This window comes from Nestor notabilis, unplaced genomic scaffold (assembly GCF_000696875.1).
Source record: "Nestor notabilis isolate BGI_N333 unplaced genomic scaffold, ASM69687v1 scaffold795, whole genome shotgun sequence".
NCBI lineage: Eukaryota > Metazoa > Chordata > Aves > Psittaciformes > Psittacidae > Nestor > Nestor notabilis.
Window position 1 is genome coordinate 65,616 of NW_009929636.1, and position 23,927 is coordinate 89,542.

At 36.9% G+C, this 23,927-nt stretch overlaps 1 protein-coding gene across 1 annotated transcript in view; it reads right to left on the reverse strand.

Moving 5' to 3' along the window:
- Positions 1-2,811: 2,811 nt before the first annotated feature.
- EPHA7 (EPH receptor A7) overlaps positions 2,812-23,927 on the reverse strand; it is a gene marked incomplete at its 5' end in the record, with an annotated part of 31,161 nt that continues 10,045 nt past the window's right edge. The window contains 10 exons of the mRNA XM_010015061.1: positions 2,812-3,944; positions 5,092-5,247; positions 6,328-6,521; positions 10,219-10,368; positions 12,253-12,462; positions 13,452-13,513; positions 14,077-14,262; positions 18,486-18,611; positions 22,512-22,567; positions 23,242-23,350. Of these exons, the coding sequence (XP_010013363.1) occupies positions 3,830-3,944; positions 5,092-5,247; positions 6,328-6,521; positions 10,219-10,368; positions 12,253-12,462; positions 13,452-13,513; positions 14,077-14,262; positions 18,486-18,611; positions 22,512-22,567; positions 23,242-23,350 (1,364 nt within the window). The remainder of the gene's footprint in view (positions 3,945-5,091; positions 5,248-6,327; positions 6,522-10,218; positions 10,369-12,252; positions 12,463-13,451; positions 13,514-14,076; positions 14,263-18,485; positions 18,612-22,511; positions 22,568-23,241; positions 23,351-23,927) is intronic.

The following is a 23,927-nucleotide window of genomic DNA, read 5'->3' on the forward strand; positions in this document are numbered from 1 at the left end:
AATGGAGAATAATACAGACAGAGCTCAATTATTGAGATATTAAGGGCAACATTCAATTTGAGGTACATTTAAGCATCTGTGCCTCCTGGAGATTTTTACATGACAAGGCTTTAGATAAACATGGTTTTGCAAACAGCAACTATCATATCTGATCACATAACCTCTGTACTGAAGCAGTATGTCAGCAAATATTTCTGATTATTTAAAATATTAAATAACTGTAATTTACTAGGCAGGTCTTCCTCAGAACAATCACAAATTTTTCAAGAATTAATACCCATATACAAAAAGCATTTAGATGATCTGTTACGAATCTCTGAATAATAATTAAAAAAAAATAAAATCACCTCTCTCTGTGACAAAGCCCAGTTTAAATACATTCTGGGACATACTAGTAGTGGAGGAGCTGCCTTTCTACAACACTCAGCTTGCAGGGGAAACTGTAGCTGTCAAGGACATACAGGGTAGGAAGCACCTCACCTAACTTTAACTATCTAGACATTAGACGCCTAATTTAAGCTAATCATCTGGGTTCCCTCTACAGGTAATGCAGAAAAGCATTCGCAGAGGAAGATTCATCCTGCTTGTCTTAGGCATCGCTCTTTTAGATGCTTGTAGATGGATAAATTCAAGAAAGATCAGCCTCACTGACAGCCTGACAATCTGCCTTTAGCGATGCACAATTTCCAAATTCAATAAAATTAAGCCAGAACTGAGATAATGTCTTTATTTTGTCATTTAGCCTTTAATTCTCCCTCTGACCCAGCTTTTTCTTCAATTCCTTCCATGAACATCAACTTTCTTTCCACTTTAATTTTTCTTACACTGGACTATGTTTTCCTGGAACCTGGGGAACTGCAACTAACATCAATATGTTGCTGCTTTACTAGTTACAAATCCATTTACATGCATGTGCTCTAAATTGAAGTAATGTTTTGAGCAGATAGATATGATAGGAGTATCGACAGCTATTGTGCTTTCTGGGTCTACCCTATACCTTTCAAATGTATAAAAATCTGTGGCAACATTAAGGCAGTCAAGGTATATAGATGAATGATAAAATATATTTACTATTCAAAGAAGATGGCTTAAATCAAATAACAAAAAACAAGGAAGAAATACCATTAGGGACCTTACTTTCACATGTGTGAGCTCAGGTCACCCACCACACATGCTCTGAGGCCTCTGTGCTTCAGAATATTGAAAAACTCCTAAAGGTGAAGCGTGGCCTTAAGTCTCTTGCATTTAGGGTTTGTGGGTTCTCAGCAATACCAGCATTGCTGCATCGCACCTTTAATCACCAAGCCCTTAGAAACAATAGCCAAGATTTATAAGGAAGAAAGAAGGTGTCTGAACTTAGACTCCTAAATTCATAGCTGGGTGCCTAAAGCAGCAGCACAACTGACAAGCACCCTGTGCAGCTACGCACAGATGCTCACCCCAGTAGTGAGGCACTTAGCATTTGTTATAACACAAAATGGGTGTTTATTAATTAAGAGCGTTCCAACGGCTACTTGAGTGCCTTGGCCGAGTCCTTGTGTGCACTAATTTCGATTATTGGGCATGCAGTCTACTCTGTGTCTTACTCCTACAGCATTTGTAGAAAAATTAATTTTAATAGTTAAAAAACCATTTTGAGCTGCATACAAGAAAATAATTCCATTTCTACTGAATGACAATCTAATATGAAATAAGAATATTCACCTTTTTTCTTACTCTGCCCAAATCCAGGCAATAAATTAGGCTTCTCAGCATGACTGTAAAGTGCTGTGAATTGTATAAACAATCATATATGGACACTGAAAAATAACCCTTATGCACATTGCATTATAGTTCCAAAAATATATTTACAGTCTATTACAAAGATTACAAATGGAAGTGTCTATGTAACGGGATTATGTTATTTAAAAGCTTTTTACAGATTTTCTTCAACAAAAGCAGGGGGGACAAAAACTTAGTATAACCAAACTGATTTTTCTAATGAAACAAATAAATAAAATGACAAATATAACACTGTACAGTGATCTAAAAAGAGGGAGAAAAAAGGAGGGTGAAAATGATGCATTTAAGTTTTTGAGAACTATCTTTGGTCCTAAATGTGGGAAAACACATTATGTAGCACTGAATATACATGTTTGTCTGTGATGCTCTGCAAGTAAAATAGAAAAATATAGTGCATTTTCAATGTTTTCAGAGCTCACTACACATAAATATGTGTACAAAACAAGACAGTATAAATAAAATTTACAAGTTTTACAAAGGAACATTTACAGGGTTTTTCTTTTGTTTTTATTTTTTTTGTGTGGATGCCCACATTATCAAACAAGACCAATTTATGACTGATCCCTGGGATCTTTCTCTATCAAAATCAATAGAAGCAGCCCAATTCTCTTTGGAAGTACAGCATTTCATTGCTGGGGTAGTTCACAATTTTCAGATTTTTTTTAAAGCATTTCTCTCTGATTCATATATATTCCTGCAGTATCTGTAGAGACACTGTTCATTATTGCTTATAGTAGTTAAATATTTTAATTAAACAAAACTTATCTATAAATGGTGTAAAAAGATATTCCATTGAGCAACTACTCTTGCATCTGTGTTCCTGATGAATGACTGGCTGTTGTGTCTGTGTGAGCACACACGCGCATGTTTGTTCAGAGCAGCAAAAGCTTGTAAACAAATTGAAAATTTTGAACTGCCCCTTGCCTCATGCTCTACAGTTCTCATATAAAATCTATGTCCTCATTCTGACAGCTGGACTGCATACAGCTAAAACATATAAAATATATACCAGCTATTTCTCTCAGATTTGCTAATGCAGAGTACTGAAAAAAAAAAAAAGTGATGTGCTCAGATTAAACAGTTTAGGTAACACTGGAGAACTGCACCTGTGTTCTGAGACACTCCTACAATCACTTGTCCATTCAATGCAGTATCTCATCAGGTTTACATTTGTAGATCTACATCTTAGAATATACCTCACTTTAACTCTCCTCCATTAAAATCATCTTGCAAACAATTTGCTAAAAGTGCCTAGAACTACTTAGGGGTCATTATTGCTTTTCTTTTTTCTTTTTTTTTTTTTTCTCTTTTATTTTCTTTTAAAAGATAGTATATGTGTAACCTTAAAAAATTCTTTAAAAAATATCAGCGCTCTTGGCAACTTGCATTTTCCTGACTCCCTGCCAATTAGCTAGCCATGTCAATACGGTGCTGATCTAACAAAAGTAAATGGCACAAAAGGATACCAAAGTTCGGACAGTTATACATTGCTTGGTCATGCTTCTTAAATCTCTAGGAACTCAAATAATCCTTCAGAGGTACCCAGTGTAGTAATGTGTCATAGAATTAGCACTAAAAAGGTCCAAAGATATAAACATCATACTAAAAGAAAGTCTTTATGAAGAATAAACACAAATGATTAAAAAAAGATTCAGAAATCACAGATTTAAGGAAAATATCTTGTTGAATTCAACAATCATATCATGATTTTATCTGACAAATATATTCTTTTTTAAATTTTTATGTACATTTAAAAAGTCTATTAGATAAAAAGGAGGTTAGAGAGCTCATGGTGTTTGTATGTTTCAGGTAGTACTTTGTTTATTGTCACTGCTGTTTTCCTTGCCACCACTGGTGGATCCTAATTCCCTTTTCATAAATTCTGGTGGCACTTAGGAGTTCAAGTCTGTAGGTGCTTCTTGTAGCTCTTCTATTCACTGCAGGAAGGACCCAGGAAATCAAGTGTCTTCTAGCAGCACTTCATATATACTGAAGGCCAGTGCTGTTCTCTCAGTCTGTCACCTCCCTCATAAGGGAGAAATGTCTATCACACTTGGATGCCAGTGCCGTGTAAATGTAGCATTTGTGCTCTCATAGTCTGAATGCTGCTCATGATTTTCTTTTGATGACCAACCAACGTGATCCCTAAACTCATCACATCCCTGGGGAAGATAAATGCGTACATTGTTAATTTTTCAACTTAGACTGCTATTGTATGGTATTCAACTGTGAGTCAAAGCTATGTAGTGGTCTGTGCTACAGGTTTCTAACATTGAGGCTACACTGGAACCTCAGCTCAGTACTGTGAAGTTCATATAGGCGCTGTTCAACTTCTCAGCAAGGAGTGCAATTACATGGCAACTGCCATGTAGTTACACTGCATGTATCTCCACATCTAAGAATGAGGCCAGTATGTTTTGCACTACGATAATCTTTCATCGTGGCTTTTAGGGACACCCAAAGAAAGAGACACTCCTCTTGTAAAATACTTCAGGTGGCTTTCAGGACAAAGTTATGTTTAAATACAAGATTTTGGGGATTACATTCTGATTCCTAAAGAGATGCCAGGAGAAACCCTTTGCATATTGACCCATACCCATCATGCAAATGAAGGAGCAGCTGTTTCAATTCCACTGCTACTAGTGCTACTTGACCTAGTAGAAGCTTGTGGGCTATAGTGACAATTCCCGAGCTATAGGCTGAGACCCCTAGGCAAACGAGAGTAGGGTTGCAAACTTCAGATTATTGTTTAGAAACTTGTATAGAAAACCGCTGCTCTCTGGAAGAGGAATTATATGTGTTTGGCAACCACCAGGATAAGAATGTTGTTTGCAGGGTGCCAAGAAGACCTGTTTAAGATGGCAGTACCAATACAGGCCATGCTTGCCTTCAGAAAATTGTTTTGCTTCTATAGACATATCCTGATGCAAAGTCATTTCTTGCAGGACACAGACAGCCCCCAGCCAATTAGAAGAAAATTCCACATCTTCCTAGTACAAGTCTGGAAAAAAGTACCAATTAGGTAGTGGAGGCAAAGTGGTTATTTTCCTGTACATACATATGTTGAAATTGGTCATGTCCTCCCTCAAATTCTAGGCGCTTGCTGTTATTTCAATTGGTCTCAAAAGCAGGGGAAAAAGCGATGCCATCACGGGATGCTCTAATATAACATCATCAGCTGTTAAACTGGCTGGCTTAACCCCAAGTACCATGTTTGCACTCAGGGTAAAGTATTGGAGTTGAACATTGTGTATTATTTTACCTAGAAATTCCCTAAATGCAAGTTAAACATGCCCAGTACTAACTTACTCAATAGTCATCCTGGCAACTGATTCAAGAGAGTTGTAGCCTGCTGCTGTGAAATTATCCTTATATCTTTCCATCTTAATAGCTTGTAACCATTCGCCTACGGAGCAGAAAGTGGTAAAATCGGGAGTGTTCTGGTCCAGAAGAGGGCTAATTGGTCTATGGAGAAGGAAAAAGGAAAGTAAGTTGTTTCCAAAGAGTGTAAAACATCAGGGAGTATTTAGCAAGGTGAGAGTCAAATAAATTTGGGGTATTAAAAATGTCAAGAGTAGAATGCAATAGGCCTTTATACACAGTTCAGATTATTCTCTGAATAGTTCTTTACTACTCTGTAGTTGACAATATGTACTTCCTAAGCTTATTCATGTAAAAGATGAAAGGTCAGAGTAAGCCAAATCAGCCTAATGGATTATTGTCACCAACAGAAAATCAACCTTATTACCTAGCATGACAACAGCTGCAACTACAATTGCTGAGTAAAATAAAGATGCTATTCTTTTAAGCATCTTAGTAAATATAGCCGTAACTATTCCCATTATTCAGTTGGATGGGACAAAACAAAGACAAGGAAAGAACAGAGACACAAAGTTGCTTAAAGTCACACAAGCATATCAGTTAATAGAAGAACCAGAAACAGAACACAGGCCAGTTGGTTCCCTAGTGCAGTGACCTAGCTAGCAGAACAAAAGATTACCATGATTAAATAATTCCTGAAATTTATGAAGAAGCCATTAAAAACTACACCATGAAATACAATGAGATGTAATCACTGAAAGGAGTAAAATCCAGAAAATGAAATCTAGAGTGCAGCATGTCAAAGCACACTGACAGAGTATGAGTATTATAAATTACTATTTCTACTGTAGCAGTTCCTAGGGCAAGTGATGCATCACATAAAACTACAGTAGATGATGATCCTTGCCCTTCAGACTTCACAATTTTAAGAAACAAGAAAGACAAAAACTGCTAGTGGTGAGAGTGTGGAAAGAGAAAGATGAGCAGGCAGTTGTTGGCTGAGAAATGTGTTAGTTCCATGTTATTTATTAATTTTGGTTACTTTTTAAGAAATTCCTTTTTCATCATGGTAAAAAAGAAGGGCAAATGAGGGAAGGGAAGAACAGGGAATAGAAGGAAGAAGGAACTAAGAGACACATGGAGTAAGAGTGAACTGGAACCAGCGATCAAGAAGAACATTCAGGCACGTTCATCATCATAAGAACATGCTAGAGATTTTCTTACCTGCTACAGGTTCCCAGTGGGGTTTTCAAGCTGTTGGGATTTCTAATCATTTTGTCCAGAATACCAACTATCTGCTCAAACTTCGGCCTTTCACCGCGTTCCTTTTGCCAACAATCCAGCATCAGCTGGTGCAGTCCTGCTGGGCAGTCCATGGGTGCTGGCAAACGATAGCCTTCTTCGATTGCTTTTATAACCTATTAGCCAACATAGTTAATCATTGTTCATCAAGGGATGTTTAAAAAAGGTATATTGCTACCCAGTTCAAGAAATAAAAGGGGAAAATAAAAAATCAGTAAATTAAAATTTGCCATCACAGTTGCAGAAATATGAGTCTGTTGTTTTGACACTAGCCTTCATGTTTTCAAATAGTTTCCCTGACTTTGTTTGGGCTTATTAAGCATATTGTTCTATATGTGCAGAACATAGCTATATTATCTAGTCAAGTGAGCAGCAGGGTACAACAATTAAATTCACCTAGGGAGCAACAGATAGATTGATAAATGGAGTTATTTCAGAAAGCATTATTACTTGCCCCAAGGCTTTTGTGAAAGAAACTGACTTGTAAATGGACAGGGATCTTGCATGCACATATAATATACAAAAAGCCTGAAGATATTATAAAAGGACCAAGAAAAATGTTTATCAGACTGAAACTGTTAGGGGAAAAAAGTTGTATTCTATGTCTAGCCATGTTATATTAATGATAAAGTAGCAGAAATGTGCCATGTGAGAGAGGAAGACCTGGCTGAATGGTATTTTAATATATCACCTAAACAGAACGTTAGATTTAATAAGAGATGCTGCTAGGTGATGATATCATTGAAGGAGAGCATAAAATGTCTGGACCAAGAATTACACCCACCCATTGACTTCCTTAGCCAACTCCATTTGGATTTGAACAAAAAATAAAAAATGGGTAAAGTAAAATCACAGGAAGCTGCTGCAAACCTTGAGGCCAGGATAAGAAACCATATCAGGAAGCAAGGCAGATAGTAAAGGCTTGTGAAAAAGGACTAAAACACTATTCATGGGGGATTTCAAGTATACTGACATTGACTGACATGGCACTATTATAATTGCTAAGAAAGAGTGCTTGTTCCTGAAGGGCAGAGGATAGGACTGTGTTCTCCCTCAGTTTGTACAGAAAGCAAGGTCAGAAACTGTTCTGGATGTAGCCCTAGGAAGCAGAACTGGTATGATATATAAAGTTGGTGAATATCCAGGATTTAGTGAAAATAATATCCTCAGATAGAAAATATTCCATAGGTTGTGTGAGAAGATGCAAAAGCAGTAGACTGCAAGGGAGACAGAACTGCAAAGAATACAAAATTACCTTCAAAAACCTGGCTGAAATCCATGATTGTATCAAAACCTTTTGCAGAAAAGAAGTCCTTTAAAAAGAGGAGGTATGGCCCAGTGGTAGGGCACTTACTTCAGGTTTGTGTAACAAAACGCCTTCTGACCTCAGGGAAATTGCATCATCTCTCTGGGCCTCAGCTTCCTATCTGAACATTTAGAATGACAGTACTGTCTGACAACTCAAAATGACTGAGAAATATTCAATTCCTGCAGTAACATCCACACCTTGAAGAATGAGTGTGGTGACCTTTTAGAGACAGTGGTGTTGTCTCTCATGGTAGTAAGACAGGATTTCTGCATAAGAACAGGGAAAATGGAACAACTCCTTACAGTAAAGGAGCAGAGTAAAGGTGAAAAATAAGCTACAGTGTGTTTAGGACAACTGGTGTGTTATGAAAAGTAATGCAGAAATTTCTGACCTTCTAAAAGGTAAAAGGTATTAAACTCTTTATACATACTACATATGATCTACCACAAAAGAAGCAGTCACGTAAGAGTCAGAAGGCAGACACCTCCAATAAGGAATGAAAAAGCAGGTAACAGCAACACAACCACCAAAATATCTAAGGTCCTCAGAACCGGCAAACCATCTAGTAATACTATATCCAAGAGTGTATGGGATAGTGAAAACATGAACAAAAGGATCATGAGCAGGACTTTTCCACATTCATTATGAGCTGCAGAGAAATCTGAAGACAGTTGGGAATCAAGTTGGCAATTCTTAAAAGGATTTTGGGATACTGCAGAATCAGTTTCTTCGATGTGTGTTCTGAGCAAGAAGGGTGAAACAGAAAAATGCGTTAGGTACAGATGGATGGAATTTCTGGAAATGTCCAAAACACTCCAGAAAACATTCTAAAATATTGGTAAGTAAAGTTTATTAAAAAAAAAAAATAATTATACAAAACTCAGGCACCCTTTAGGTATTACAAGTGCCTACTCTGCTAAGAAAAGTGGGGGTGGGGTTCCAAAAATCTGTATTCCTTTTTTTTAACTAAGCAAAGCTACGAAGAGAACACAGATGGAGTTCTTGCTAATAGCATTGATTTATATTATTTACACTTCCCACAATATGTATTTCAAATTATGCTTTTGCTGCAAGAAGAGAAAAAGGGAATACTGGTAAGAGTCAAGTACACTTCTATCATAATCAGGCTATCTGATGATGTAAAGTAGATTAGAAGAGCTCCAGGTCTGTTCACTGTATATACTGGTTACCGACCAAGAAGTATTAAATACAGGTAACTGGACAACATAATGTTACCACTCTGCTTCTGGGTATATAATAAATCTACAAATTAATAATTATAATCATGGTAATAAATCCCAGAGTACAGCAAGGAAAAAGTATGTAAGCCTAAGGTCTTGTCCTTTGCTGAAAAACTAATCTGCACTAGGGTCAGTAACAGAATGAGAGTGAGAACTAGGCAAACAGCAGCAGTCTAATTGGGGAATAGGGTAAAGTGCAGCGATCTGAGGGTTTCTGTTACCAGCAAGGATTAAACTGAGGGGAGCCCACTGCTCAGAGAAGTTGAGGCGACTCCGTGTATCACCTGTGCTCAGCCTACTATTCCTCTGTGGGGAGCTTGTAGGATACACTTAAGATACATAAACTACCTGAGTGTGTATGCAAAATTAGAAGATACACAGCTAGCATCTTTTATTTCTGTTAAATATTCCCATTAGTAACTGTGAAGGAGAATAAAAAACTAATCATAAGATGGTTCTATATTTTTGCATGATAGATTTATCTACGGGATTGGTAGGATGTGTATGTGTTTTGGGAAGACATGCTTGAAGGTTTACAAGAATATTTTAAATTATTTTACCAAGCAACTTATGCATCTTTATACTAGGTGCTATTGAAGGTTAATATATAAGATTCTAAAAAGAGATGAAACTGCAAGACTGGTAATTAGTTGATCTATGAAAAAGATTCCGTCATGTGCTTTACTTGCAGTTTTCAATAGAAGAAATACTTTTCAAAATCCAAGAAGCATGAAGATACCAAAATTTCTCCGCTATTTAAAAGTTTTTCCTTACTATTCCCTGAAAGATAGGTAAGGTTTGCCTTTGAGGCATCTTATATTCCTGTCAGACTTCTTTTATGTTTGAGTCTAGTACAGAAGGAAGGTGTCAAAAGAAATGAAACTCTACTGGGTGTCTAGGGAATGTAAATATTTCTCCTTCTCTGCCCCAAGGACTTGTTTGCCCATATTTTGACAGTCCATGAGATCTCTGACACTGAGACCTGTCAAATATTAACAATTTTGCACTGTGTCAAACTGACTCATCATTTACACTTTTATCTTCTTTTATTTCAACTTTGATGTTGATTTAGAGATATAGGTAAGAAGTGAAAGCTTCGTAACTTCTTCATTTTGTTAGAATCCTACACTATTTTGATAAACCTTATTTCTAAACCAACATTTTATGCATATATGGTGAAAAACATATGCATGTGTTTATAATATATAATTTTTGTTTTTCTAACCCATATGCATGCTCATAAATAGGCAACATGTAACCTACATCTTGATTTGACATATCCCAGTAAGGCCGTTCTCCATAGGACATTACTTCCCACATAACTATTCCATAACTCCACACATCACTTGCTGATGTAAATTTGCGGTACTGGATGGCCTCTGGAGCTGTCCATCTCACTGGAATTTTTCCACCCTATAAAAAAAAAAAAAAAAAAAAAAAAAAGAAAAGAAAAGAAAAGAAGAAAATTTTCTTTTTTACAGAACTGCAGAATCATAGAATGGTTGGGGTTTGAAGGGACCTCTGGAGATCATCTAGCCCAACCCTGTTGCTGAAGCAGGTTCACCTACGGCAGGCTGCACAGGATCACATCCAGGTGCATTCTGAATATCTACATAGAAGGAGACTCCACAGCCTCTTTGGGCAGCTTGTTCCAGTGCTCTGTCAACCTCAAAGTAAGTAAGTTTTTCCTCATATTCAAATGAAACTTCCTGTGTTTTGGCTTATGCTCCATTGTTCCTCATCCTGTCACTGGGCACCACTGAAAAGAATCTGGTCCCATCCTCTTAACACCTGTCCTTAAGATATTTGTATGCAGTGGTAAGATCCTGTCTCAGTCATCTCTTTTGCAGGCTAAACAGGCCCAGCACTATCAGTGTTTCCTCATAAGAGAGATCCTCCAGTCCCCTAATCATTCTAGTAGCTTTCCACTGCACTGTCTCCAGTAGTTCCTTGTCTTTCTTGAACTGGGGAGCCCAGAACTGGACACAGTACTCCAGATGTGGCCTCACCAGGGCAGAGCAGAAGGGGAAGATAACCTCCCTCAACCTGCTGGCAACATCTTCCTAATGCACCCTAGGATACCACTGGCCTTTTTGGCCACAAGGGTACATCGCTGGCTCATGGTTAACATGCTGTCCACCAGGACTCCCAGGTCCTTCTCCTCAGAAGCTTTGCAAGCATGTCAACCCCTAGCCTGTACTGGTCCATGGGTTATACCTCCCTAGATGCAGGACCCTGCACATTAACTTGTTGAACTCCATTAGGCTCCTCCACAAAATTTCCCTATCATCTTCCATAGAGTGCATTTGTAATTACCTCCATCAACATCAAAAGCAGCACTTATAATATCATATACTGTAGTAGACCATTTGCAGAATTTTCAAAGGAGTCTAAGGAAGTTTAGGCTCTGAAAACACCTGGACCACAGAAACTTAGATACCTGTCTAAGCTATGTTGGATGCAATTTTCTGGAAGTGCTTATTTCTCCAATGATTTTAAAAGGCTGATTAAATGTCTGATTTACACTACTCGTTTAACTCTTGGCTGGCTGAAGTTAGGTGAGGGGAATGTCATCCTGTGCATATAAATCCCACTGACTTGTCATATGGCTCCTTTGAAATCTCAGTCTGACATTTTTAAAGCAGGATCCCACTTAGAGTCAAGCAGCAAGAGTGACAGCCGTGAATGCCGCTGCAGTTTTTTGGTTCCCTGTGCCTGCTGGAGCAGATTCCAGGGGCCCCTCCTTCCCCCAGCATGAGAAAACAGGTACAGCAAGGCCCCACGGGTAGGAAAGTCAAGCTGGCTTAACAAAAGAATAAAGAGCATTGTGTGCCCAATGAATGCTTACTTAAGAAAAGCGTCCCACCCAAAAGCAAGGGAAGATTCAGAATCTGATCTTTGTCACAGTCTAGCCTCAAGTTAGTCAACACTTTGGTGAGATAAAATCTAGTCTTAAAAATACTAATAGCCTACAAATATTTTAATTGACTCATAGTAAATGAGATTATTAAATTTTTCTGGGTAAAACTTCTGTATTTGTTTGAACAGAAAATTATGAAGAAGGAAATAATGAGGATAATGCACAAAATTTTTAGAATTTTACCAAATGAAAATGTATGTTCTTATAAAAATATCAATCCCTAATTAGAGTCAGATTTCTGCAAAGACACTTTTCCTTTTGATTGGTTAACATTTCTCAACCAATTAATATATTTCTCTCTTCTATACTGTCTAGAAGTTATGCTTCTTCTTAATAAGCACATCACAAGACTATCAAAACCCATCAATTTCTCTTACGGTAGTAGTGTAGACGGCCTCTGGATCATCTTCTATAACTCTGGAAAGGCCAAAGTCTGACACTTTACAAACAAGGTTGCTGTTGACAAGAATATTGCGTGCTGCAAGATCCCTGTGTACATATCCCATATCGGCCAAATATCTCATTCCAGCAGCAATTCCTCTCAACATTCCCACTAGCTGAATGACTGTAAATTGCCCATCATGTTTCTGGAGGGAAGAAAGGAGCAGCAATTCTTGTTAGTGTAGCTGAGAAGAGAAATAAGAATCAGTTTTACAACTTCAGCTTTCTACTTATTTACTACTTCTATGGCATTTCATCCCGGGGCAAAGAAACTCACTTCAAACACAAGTTTTATTTTCTTCGGAGACAAAGCAGTACATTCAGTTAAGAAATGTGTGAGTAGTTAATGTACTAGAAGTAACAAAGCTTGCTAATCACTATAAATTTCTGGCCAAGTCCTGGCAAGTCTTTTTGCACAGAGATTACCTGATGCTCAGCTCTTTAGTTTCCCTCTATGCTCTTCATCTCTCAGCATAATTATTTGTATCAAGAAAATAAGAACTATCTCCTTGTGGAACCTTAGCTACGGATAATTTTATTCATAGTTTGGAGTTCATCAAACAAACATAAGCTTTCTGTTCTCTATAGAGTATTTATACATTATTTTGCACTGTCTTGTACACAAGGTAAGGAGTTAGAACTAGCCAGTTCAGAACACACATTAAAAAATGTTAAATTTTTGTGAACTTGCATTTCTTTTTCCGTTGTTTTTCTCTTAAACACAATCAGTTTATTTAAGAATTCTTGTATGATGATTTCCACCATGCTGACACAATAAAATTCTGCTCCCAAAAGGCAGAACATTGGGCTTCAGGTATCAGTGGTTTTAATTTCAGCTAGTGGCAATAATAAAATCACCACGTCTCTGCCAAATTAAATCACCTAAATTCCTAGAATGTTCTCATGTGATCCTCTTTGTTCCTCTCATTTCTGATCTGGTTTTGTTGAAATAACGTAAAGAAGTGCTAGTATTTGTCAAGCTCCATTTCAGCCTGAAAACAGTTTTAATTATATGAATATCATGCATGTATACATATATATATGCACATATATAAAATTGTATTTTTAAAAGTGATTATGTATAATAATATATATATCACTTAAAATGTTTATATGCTTTGAGTTTTGTACTCACCCTAAGAAATGCATCTAAGGCGCCGTTCTCCATGTATTCTATTACAATCATGACTGGCTTCCCTGAAAGAAAAGAAGACAGATTTTGTTTGAGAAACTGTAACACAAATGGAGTGCCTTTTTTTGATAAAACAGATGTTATTCTTCTGAAGGACTGAATCACTGAGACAGTGAACATTTCTGAGGCCTCCAGCACTGTTACTGAGCTCTAATAAGTTCTTATATGTCTGCATGGAATGTGGTCACGATTCACAAAATTAAACCATACAAATCAAAATGTCAGTGTGCTCTCCTAACTCCTGTTGTATGAACAGGACTCTAGAATAACGACACTTCAGATAATATGAAAGGACATAAGAAACCTTGTCTCTCTGTATGGTCTTTGAGGCTAAATGAAACTAGCAAAATAGAGTTCAAAGTACTTAATCTTTTAATCATGTGTGCATCTTAATTTTTTTCCACAGGTTGTAGCATAAAGTAAGCATTATTTCAGTTAGTTACACATCAGGAGAAAATCCACTAAGAGTGTGCAGCCTGTTTATAATTTGAATCCTTGACCACGAATAAGCTAGAGTAATTCCTGCCATTATTCTGTTATTTGACTGACAGATTGATATGCTGCTTACCTCTGGTAACAACCCCTTCTAAGTGAACAACGTTGGGGTGGTCAAACTGGCCCATGATGCTTGCTTCACACAGGAAATCTCTCCTTTGCTTTTCAGTGTAGCCAACTTTCAAAGTTTTTATGGCTACTGCAACATCTCTCTTGCCAGGAAGTTTTAGACGCCCACTGCACACTTCACCAAACTCTCCTAAAATGGATTAGATCAAACCTGAATTACTCTGACTATAATATGAATTTTCTTTTTAGGCCTTGATTCAACTAGCCACCTAAGTATGTGTTTAAACTTTAAATGTGATGTTCATATTTGAAATGGATTACTTAGGAAGAGAAAGACAGGCACGTGCTTTAAATGAATTGCTGACTAGGTACCTTACAGAGTAAACACTTCATGTTAAACCAACCTAGAGGACTGTTATTTGCATCTCTTAAAAAACCGGTTAGTAATTTCTTACCTTTTTTTTTTTTTTTTTTTTTCAAAAATAGCAAATAGAAGTGAAATAGCTTTCATAAGGAAGTACTATTATAGAAAAAGTAATATAATTTCTAAGTGAAAACGTCATTCTGTTCTACATGGTTTTCTTACTATCTTTAGATCTGATTTTATTTTTTTCCTTTTAAAAGGAAGGCCTTTTAGAGCTGCTTTTAATTTAACATCATTATGGTGTTAAATGAAGCACTACATTATTACCTTCAAGCAGGATAATTTACTTTGCAGATTATGAAATGAAAGGTGTGACTTGTTACATTAAACAAACACAAGCAAATGTTGAAAGTTCGTAAAAGGTTCTAAACTAATAGACTAATTGGAACTTGAAGAATCATATGAAAAAAATGGCCAAACAGCCAGCAAGAATACCAAAACAACCTGCTCCTACGGTCATAACTTGTGAGAGAAGTAATCAGACAGGAAAGAGGATGGAAGCATGTGAGATGTGGACCTGAATGGCAATATATCTACCTCACTATTATTGAGATTGTGAAAGGTGTAAGGATTGTCCCTTGCCTTACAGCCGTGTCAGAAAAGAGAGAAAGAGAGACCCCCCCTATTCTGTATCCAGAAATAAAATCTCTTGGGACATATAGGAGAAAAGTGTATCAACATATCTTCCACTGATAATAAAGGGGAACATCTCTTTAAAAAGACAGATTAATCAGAAAAATATTTAATAACCTGGCACTTTCCAAATTTATCTGGAGTATGGGAGATACAGATCCAAGTCCCTCCTCCAAAGCAAATAAAGTTTGAAATTTATCTCCTGCCTACTTGTGGAGTGCTATTGAGTATACACAAGTATGCAGACACACCTACATTCAAGACATGTTTTAGGGTAAGTGCTGAAAGAAAAATGATTGAATTAGGAAAGACTAACACAGAGAGCTGATTAGAGAATCCCTTTGGGACATAGACTGACGTCCTGAGAAACCTGGTGGGATCAGGACTTCAGTGCACATACAACTTGGCAAGGCATCTGGCTGGCAATAAAGGCATGCTTGGAAATGGGGCTGAATGCTTGGAGAGATGAATGTTCAAGTGTCCTAACGTATGAGTTCTGAGAAATCTTGTTTACGACACCATCACCGGTTCTGACATTGTTCTCCTGTCACCCCCAACGGCAGAGCTTAGAGAAGGAAAAGACACAGTACCTGGGCCTCAGCCTCACAGTTCTTCAGCCAGAAGGGTATAACTTTTATCAGACCTTAACATTTCCACCCAACTTGTTTGGCTGAATCTCCACTCGGCAAAGAGATTGACTGCATACAGAATGAAATTCCTCTCCCTCATGTTCTATGCTAGCTGAATTCTGGTTAGGCTCCAATCAACTCCATATACCTCTGTTAACACCATACTGTACATGAGCTAATTGGCCAGGCAGAATGAATATAACTGTTCTTGCCTGCACAGGTGAGGCCTTGCCCTCAACCATCCTCTGGCACTAGAGTTGTGGTCTGAATATTGATCATAGCTATGAATCACATGAGGCATAGCTGCTCCACACATAACACCTAGCTGCTCATGCCTTTAGCTTGGTGCCTTAACTTCCCTCCTGCACTTCACTAGCAATACGGATGACTATTAATGAATTCGCCACTCACTGTACTCACAGCTCCTTGCCACAAGAACCTACTAAAGGATAAAAGTTTTCTCTAGAAGTACCTTCCAAAATTGTTTTTGTCCCACACACAATGAAAAGAAAACATAAGTGTGTGTGTATGTGATACTTCAAAGATGGGTAATTAGGATACTTGGCATAGAGACACTAAGGCTTAACTCCTTTCCAGCTCCCTGTGATCTGATTTTGACTGAATTCCAAAAGCAGATCACTCACACTTAGGCAAACCAGAAATTTGAATTTGTATCGTATGCATTTCAGGCCAGGATGCTAGCCAATGAACTACTTCTATTGCTAAGAAAATAGCATATTCAGCTGAAATTATGCTCAAAAATGATCCAGAAAATGTGACAAGACTGAGAATACTGCACAGTAACACAGCCACTACCTCTGCATATCAACAAGGAAGAAGCTAAAACAAAGGATGTGTGGTATGAACAAGGACTTAAAATAGTGGACACCATATTCTGTACCTGACAGTTGGCCGCAGCAGGATAGTAATTAAAATATTGGCAAGGAAAGCACATATCCCTCATGCAAATTGAGCATAAGCATACTTGCACCCTGTTTGTCTGAGAGAGACATGGCACTGCTCAATAGTTGATGTGACCAGAATTGCTGATGCATATTGAGACTGCTAAGTGGCTTTTCTGGTGCAGTCATTGGCAGAAATTCCATATTCTTCTCTGATGTACAAGTTTCAGCTGCTTCTTTGTGCCTAATATTCTGTTGTTCCTGGAGTGCATTTCATTTCACTCCTGTTTGTTATCCACATCAACAGGTTAAAGCCACAGCTAAACCCCACACATTATACAGTTTCACCACAGCACTTCTAATTAACTTTCTTCAGAATTATTACTGACATGTTGGGGTTTGTTTTTTTGGGTTTTTGGGTTTTTTTTGCTATCAGTTATACTCATTAAAATCAAGAATAAATTCATTTGCAGTCAACAAAATTAACATTCTGGAATTAGTCTGTCATAACAGTGAGAACACGTTTTAATCTGTATACTCTGCAACTGAAGCGTTTTCAGCGTTTTGCTCAGAAAGCACTGACAAAGTCCAACTGAATATATCTTTGTGCTCTGAACTGTTGCTATGCAGATAGGTTTTAAACGTAAATAAAAATATACAGCTCAGTAATTTTTCTATGCTAATCTTAAATTTAAAACTTGCATTTTGTGAATTTATCAGAAAAGATGCTGCCATTCTAGCATCACAAAAATTACTAGTTTGCAAGGGCTGGATTCTTATGCTTTTACTCATCTGAAGAAATAATTTGCTCAGCAGTGTTGTTAATTTCAGCAGTACTACTTGATTAAGACATGATTCAACATGAGTGAGGTTACTGTAGAGGCATCGTGAATTCTAAATGTGAAGATTTTTTAAAGGTAAGCCAGCTTATTTTAGAGATATTTCTTCTCTTTTTAAATAATACCACAATATGTAATTTACAGTGCATGCCAATCTACAGGGTGATTTTTAAACTATTCTACTAATACTTTTATAAAACAACAGGAAAGGAAAAGAACATTTCCTCCAGGAATCTAAACTATGTGGTATTTTTCTTACCCATAGAAACTTAATTTCACTACATGGAGTAGTGCAATAAAAATGTCACATCTCTTATTAATGCAAACAAATGAAACTGCCTTTTTAGAGCACGAACACCATGGCTTAAGTAGGTGGTAGACAGTTCAAGAGGAAGAAAAGCAATGTAATGCTGGTGCAATTACAATCAGTCATGAGAAGTTAAACAATAACTTTTTGTATTCATAAAATATCAAAAAGAAAAATGGTAGAACAAAAAACAACCTTAGGGAAGGTTTTGTTATACAGAAACAAGACCTTCCTGGTCTCTCTTTAAGATTTTATGCTGCAACCAGTTTTCCTTACTCACATGAACCAAAATTCAGAGGTCAAAAAGCCCTCTTGCAAAAGGAAAGAGAGCAGAATTTGCAGTCATGCCTAGTGCCTTTACTCTGAAAACAAATAATAGGCAGCAAAACTGCCCACCCTCCTTCAATTAAATTCTTAATAGCAGATACAGAATTAGAAACCCACAAACTTTCAGTGTCAAGCAAGACTCTTAATTTATTTATTTAATTTTTTGTTGTTGTTTACACACACACACATACACCCCTGCATTGAAGTGAGTGCTGCTTCATTGCTCTTAACCACTCTGGCAAATGCAAAAAGTTCTATAGTTGAGGTATAATTATTTGCCTGTCATTATGATGTATGAGTTTCGATCCCAGCTAAATGGAACAGTTGAATCAGAAAGCCACAGCAGCCTTACCTGCACCAATCACACGCTCAATTTTAATACAAGAGGCATCTAGTTCCTTGGCGAATTGATGGACAGCTCTATTTGGGTCCTCGTAGGTTTCAGGGTCAATGTAGGTTTTGGTGCCTGGAAATTTAACTGTAATGATGTAAGAAAGCATGACTGTGATGAAGCAAAGGCACTTATTGTGCAGTCAGCCCAGGAATTTCATTATGCAGAGTGCTCCTTGGAAGACTGAACCCGTTTCCACACTGCCTGAGTTCGAGACACTCTGAGAAGCAACCTTAGTTTTAGGCATCATCTGCAAGCACGCCAACACAAATACAGCATCCCATCTTTGAAAATTACTAACATTAGCATCTGCATCTCCACCTTGAAGTGAAAGAAGTAATAAATGTTAAATAGTGCTCTAGCGCTCAATGGAATAAAAGGCAATGGTTGAATGGGAGTAAAAATAAAGCAGGCGAAGGGATATAAGACCAGCAGAGGAGATAAAACTTTCTTTTCTGTGTAAGGACAGCTTATCCTCTTTTCCCAGGTTGCACAAACAGCATTTCTTTATGTTATCTTTCTTCTATCAGGATTTGAATGGCTCCTCCACCTACTTCAATTTGTTTAAATTACCGAATATAATATTATTTACAGCCTGTGGCAATAGCTAAGTTAAACTACTCACAGCACTTAGAATTTCTATCTTTAGGCATGTTTCTTGCATTAGAATATGAAGATGAGAAACACTTGTAGTTGACTCGTAATGGCATAGGAAGGGAAAGTGGGGTCTGCGGCACAATTATTCCCTCTCTCAAGCACCTAAGTGAATAATTTGTACCAACTTGGTTTTTGCTCCCTCTTTCTCCAATGTAGGATTTGGTGCAACTCAGGCAGAATAGCACTCTGGCCAGCACATAGTTTTTCCCTTAGTTTGCTGCTAATTCAGGAAAATTATTTTTTGCTCTTCTGGTGGAGGTAGAAACTTCTGTTGAAAGTAGAGCAACCCTGGAAATCTATTAATGAAGCAATTTTTATGAAATACATTCAGCTCAAGAGAATTAGACTTGAGCTTTAATTAAATCAGTGAATTAATATGAAAATGCAAGAATGTTACTCTTCTAATTGATGTACAGATATACAAAAATAGGATCAAAAGTCAAAATAAATAATTTATGGATGCTTTTTAATCTTGTAATTGAACACAAAATACTTTAGATTTGAAAATATATTAAAAAATAGCTTAGTTATCATGTGTTTTTATGTTTCAAATAGTATTACTGACCAAAAACAAATCCCAAACCTCATAAAAAAGAAAAAGCTAGAGAAATAGTATGAGTAATCTAATGAATTTACAATCAGAGAGAGTATTTCAAATGTTGTCCAGATGTTATTATCTGCCATATTATGTATTTAAACAGTTCTTCCAATTGTATTGATAATGCTACAAATTTTTAAAATTATAAATATTTATTTATTAAAACCGAAAAAGACTAGAGAAAATTAGAAGAAAGCAACAGGATAACCCCCTCTAATTGCGCTATCAGGCACAAGATGGAGGAGAAGTCATCCTCTTGTGTTTGTGATAAAGGGCCTGGATTGGAGGTAACCTTGTGAATCTCTAGTGGGCCTCTGATGGTTCTTTATTCAAGCTGTCATAAAACATTTTGACAGGCCAAGGCTATCCTGGCATACCAACATGAAATAATGCTGGCCTGGATTTGAAGACATTGTTAGAAGAAAATGGTAGGAGGAAACCAAATATAAATCTAAATTGCTTGACTAAAATCCTCCATTGTACTTGTATCTTCAAGTGCAGCCCCTGAGGTCACACAGACTTGAGGGGGACTAAAATGAAATATATGATACTCTATTAAATAAAGTGCTTTAAAACATGCTTTAAAAAATGGGTTACTTTTAAGTTTTTGTGCTAAGTAAGTGTTTGTTGTAAGTTATGCTTTTTGAAAATCCAGTCTGGTACCTCAGCACAGAAAAAACATTGTCACGATTCTATGGAGCAAAAGGACACTGAACTGGTGTTCACAGCTCTGCAACCAAGCTGGTTACCATCTTGTTTTGTACATGCTTATCAAATAAAATTAAATACTACACCTTCAATTAACAGATGATGAAAAACTAGCTTGGCAAAAAGTGACTTACATATGGTGCTGTAATTATAAAAAGACTGGGGAAGACTAACTCTTCTAACTGATTTGCTGCATAACTGGATTTCTTAAAAGTAAAATGAGGGAAGTGAACACTTATAAAGTCTCATCATTTCTGGATCAACTATTAATCATTAAGTAGCAGCTTTCATATTAATTCACTTAGACTTTCACTGTAACAAAAAATGTCACCAATAATGGAGACAAGGAAAGGAATTATTTAGCTAGCACATTCCTTTTGTTAATACACTGACATACAAGAATACATAGTTGATCTCTCCTTCAAGGACATAAAGGGGGATTTTAAAAGTGAAAGTATCAGCTCTTCTGAAGATGTGAAAAGCTTACCATGCATCTATAAGAGGCAAATTTCAAATCCATCACTCTCAGAATAGTAACATTTAAGTAACATCAGATTTTTGATGAATTCTTTAAAATCAGCTGCACTGCAAGGTGCATGATAAATAATTCTTATCCCAATATTGTTATCCACCTTTCTTGCACAGATTATGAATCGATTGACTAAAGCTGCAGTGACGTCACTACTCAGTTTAATACTTGCTGCATTTAAACGATCTAGGTAGCAACACACCCAAACTTAGGGACCACAAATAAATTCCATCTGATCTGTTTTTCTTCAGGGCAGAAAGGTAAAACAGAAACTTGATCTGATTTTGAGTGCAGCTTTCGCTAGAACTACTCATTTAAAGAAGCATACATTGAGAAGATGCTATGAATTTGTAACCAGTGGATACTTCATTCATTATCATAATAGCTCATTATTTTAACATACGATAAACCATTCTGGTATATGTAAGCTACAGTCACAATCATTGGTAGACAACAAAGGCTACATATAGGGTAGTTTGATTAAATGGCAACTTCTACTGATATGAGACTTAACGGGTATTGTAGAAGACAAAACTCAGGCATTTTTCTATTTCAGAACTCATATTAATTTTAATTCTAATATGTGATTTTGCAATTTTGGATGCTCAAAATAATTTTGCAACCTAGTTTTACCATGCTTCCTGAGTTAATGACTGATTCTAAAAGAAATGAAAAGATTTTTAATTCTTCATGTCAAAATGATATTTCAACTGGAATGAGAAAGGGCTAAAATAAAACATTTTTAAAAAAGTATTTTGATAAAAGTGAAATTATTCTTGCATATGCCTTCCTTTCCCCTTATATTTTCAATTATCATTACCTGAGAAAGATGTATTTTATTGAATTTTTCCCAGGGTTCTAGCATAAATTCAACAGTAGCTGTGATCTTAACAAGCGAAGCTTTAGGTACTACTCTTAGCTAGATAGTGATTCTAGAATAGACAACAGTAAAGAATTAGCTGGCCTTTCTTCTCATATTAAGTGTTCTATTTTAAGGACATTATGTTTTGTAAATACTGTTGCTACAGTATTCACAGTAGCAGAAAACAGCTTTTGAGCAGAACAGCTTCATTGTTAGGGTGATGCAGTGACCCAGACTTTCTTAATCTGAAGTTTGCCTGAGGAAAAGATCATATAGTCACTTAGCCAAATGTCTCTCAAACACTGCACCTCAGAGGGATCATTAGGACAGCGTGAAATGTATTCAAAGCAACCAAAAGGGGGGGGGGGGGGTGGGGGGAGGGGGGGGGGAGGAGAATGAAAACAGCAGTGTATCATACACATGCATAGAATTAAAACCGTCTGTGCGAGTAATGTTGACTTTATGCCACATTCTTTTTGTGTAGGTCACATTTGTACAGTGTTCAAACTTCCAACTTGCTATTTACACAGCATTTTTGAATTCTTATAGCTTTGTCATTTATGTTGTTTTAGTATTGTCTATGCTGTTGCAGTTGGGAATTTTTGAAAGGAGGAAAAAAGGCAAAACACTTACAATGAAAGTAAAGTTCTTCATCCCCTTCTTGATCAGCTTTGCTATAGCCACAATGCCTGAAAAGAAAGATGCCAGTTTTACTGGTAAATAAAGATTTACTTCCTCGCATCTAAAGTCCTGACAACATCAGTTCTTCAGGCTGGGATTTTCAGGCACTGAGCACCTAACTGCTGTAGGTCCTTTTTAAGTTTCAGCTATAATTCTCTTGACAGCAGAGTTTTAAATAAATCATGAACAGTTGCAATCAAAAGGTTTTTGTATCAAATACCAGTTGGGACAGGTCCTAAAGAGAAAATTCCAGTTCTGGTGAAAAGCTTCTATGGATAAAAGAGAAGATTAAAGAACTTGAAAGCAGAATAGTGTTTTACATGAGGGTATTCTTAAATTTACTGCTATGCCTCTTTTTCTTGAATGCAAAGTCATTTAAAGGCTGATCAGATGAAGTGTCAGACTTCTCCACATGAGAAAACTGAACAGAAAGAGGAACTTCGAGGACTACAGGTAAAGAACCTGCTAGGGCATCCTTTTCAGCACATTTACATAGGACAAAAAGAACATCTTGATTTAAGTGTGTCTTGCCAAAGTAAGAGGACAAATTGTATAATTGCTAATGCGATTTAAATTAAAATTGTCCTTACTAAAAATTACTTCCATTTCAGTTTTGCAAAGTACTATCTCAGGTTAGACTATGTTTCAAGAGTTCTCAGGTCAGGCAAAACCGATGCAATACCTTCGCCCGATGATGAATCCAAACACCATGAAGACCAGAATGATGGTTCCTGCAACAGCAACCACAGCTATGATAATAACAGGATTCTGTTCACTGGAAACAGCTGTGGCTACGAAGGGAGCACAGAGCAGAGATTAGTTTAAAATTATTCCCTACAAAGGAACTGCAAAAAAATTAAGTAAGTCAACTGTTATGAATTGCAGACGGTTGGTTTACCTTTACCTGAAACTATTACATCAGTAGAGTTAGTCTAAAGAAGGGCTTCCACTGGAAATTCATCCAAATGCTGGATGAGTTAATGATCATCTACAGGGAATAAGAAGGAGCTATGCTAGAACTGACTTGGCCAAAGTGATACAGTCATTATCAACCACTTCCACTCCCTCCTACTGCTGTACTGCCTTCTGTTTTGCTGAGCAGCTGACTCCCTCCTAAAAGGGAAGACCTCCATATCCCTATAAGGGGGGACAGCAGGAGACTAATCCCTGAAGAACTCTGCTTCTAGCCTCCCCTCTATAACTGATCGATGTGGTTTTGATGGTACAAAAGGAAATAGTGTCTTAACTATAAGAAGAATGTTTGAGATGAAACGCTATCTATTAACACAGATATCCTAGTTAGCGTATTTTTATCTCTTACTGCTATCATTGTAAGTTGCAGTTATTACTTATCATTTAGCAACAAAA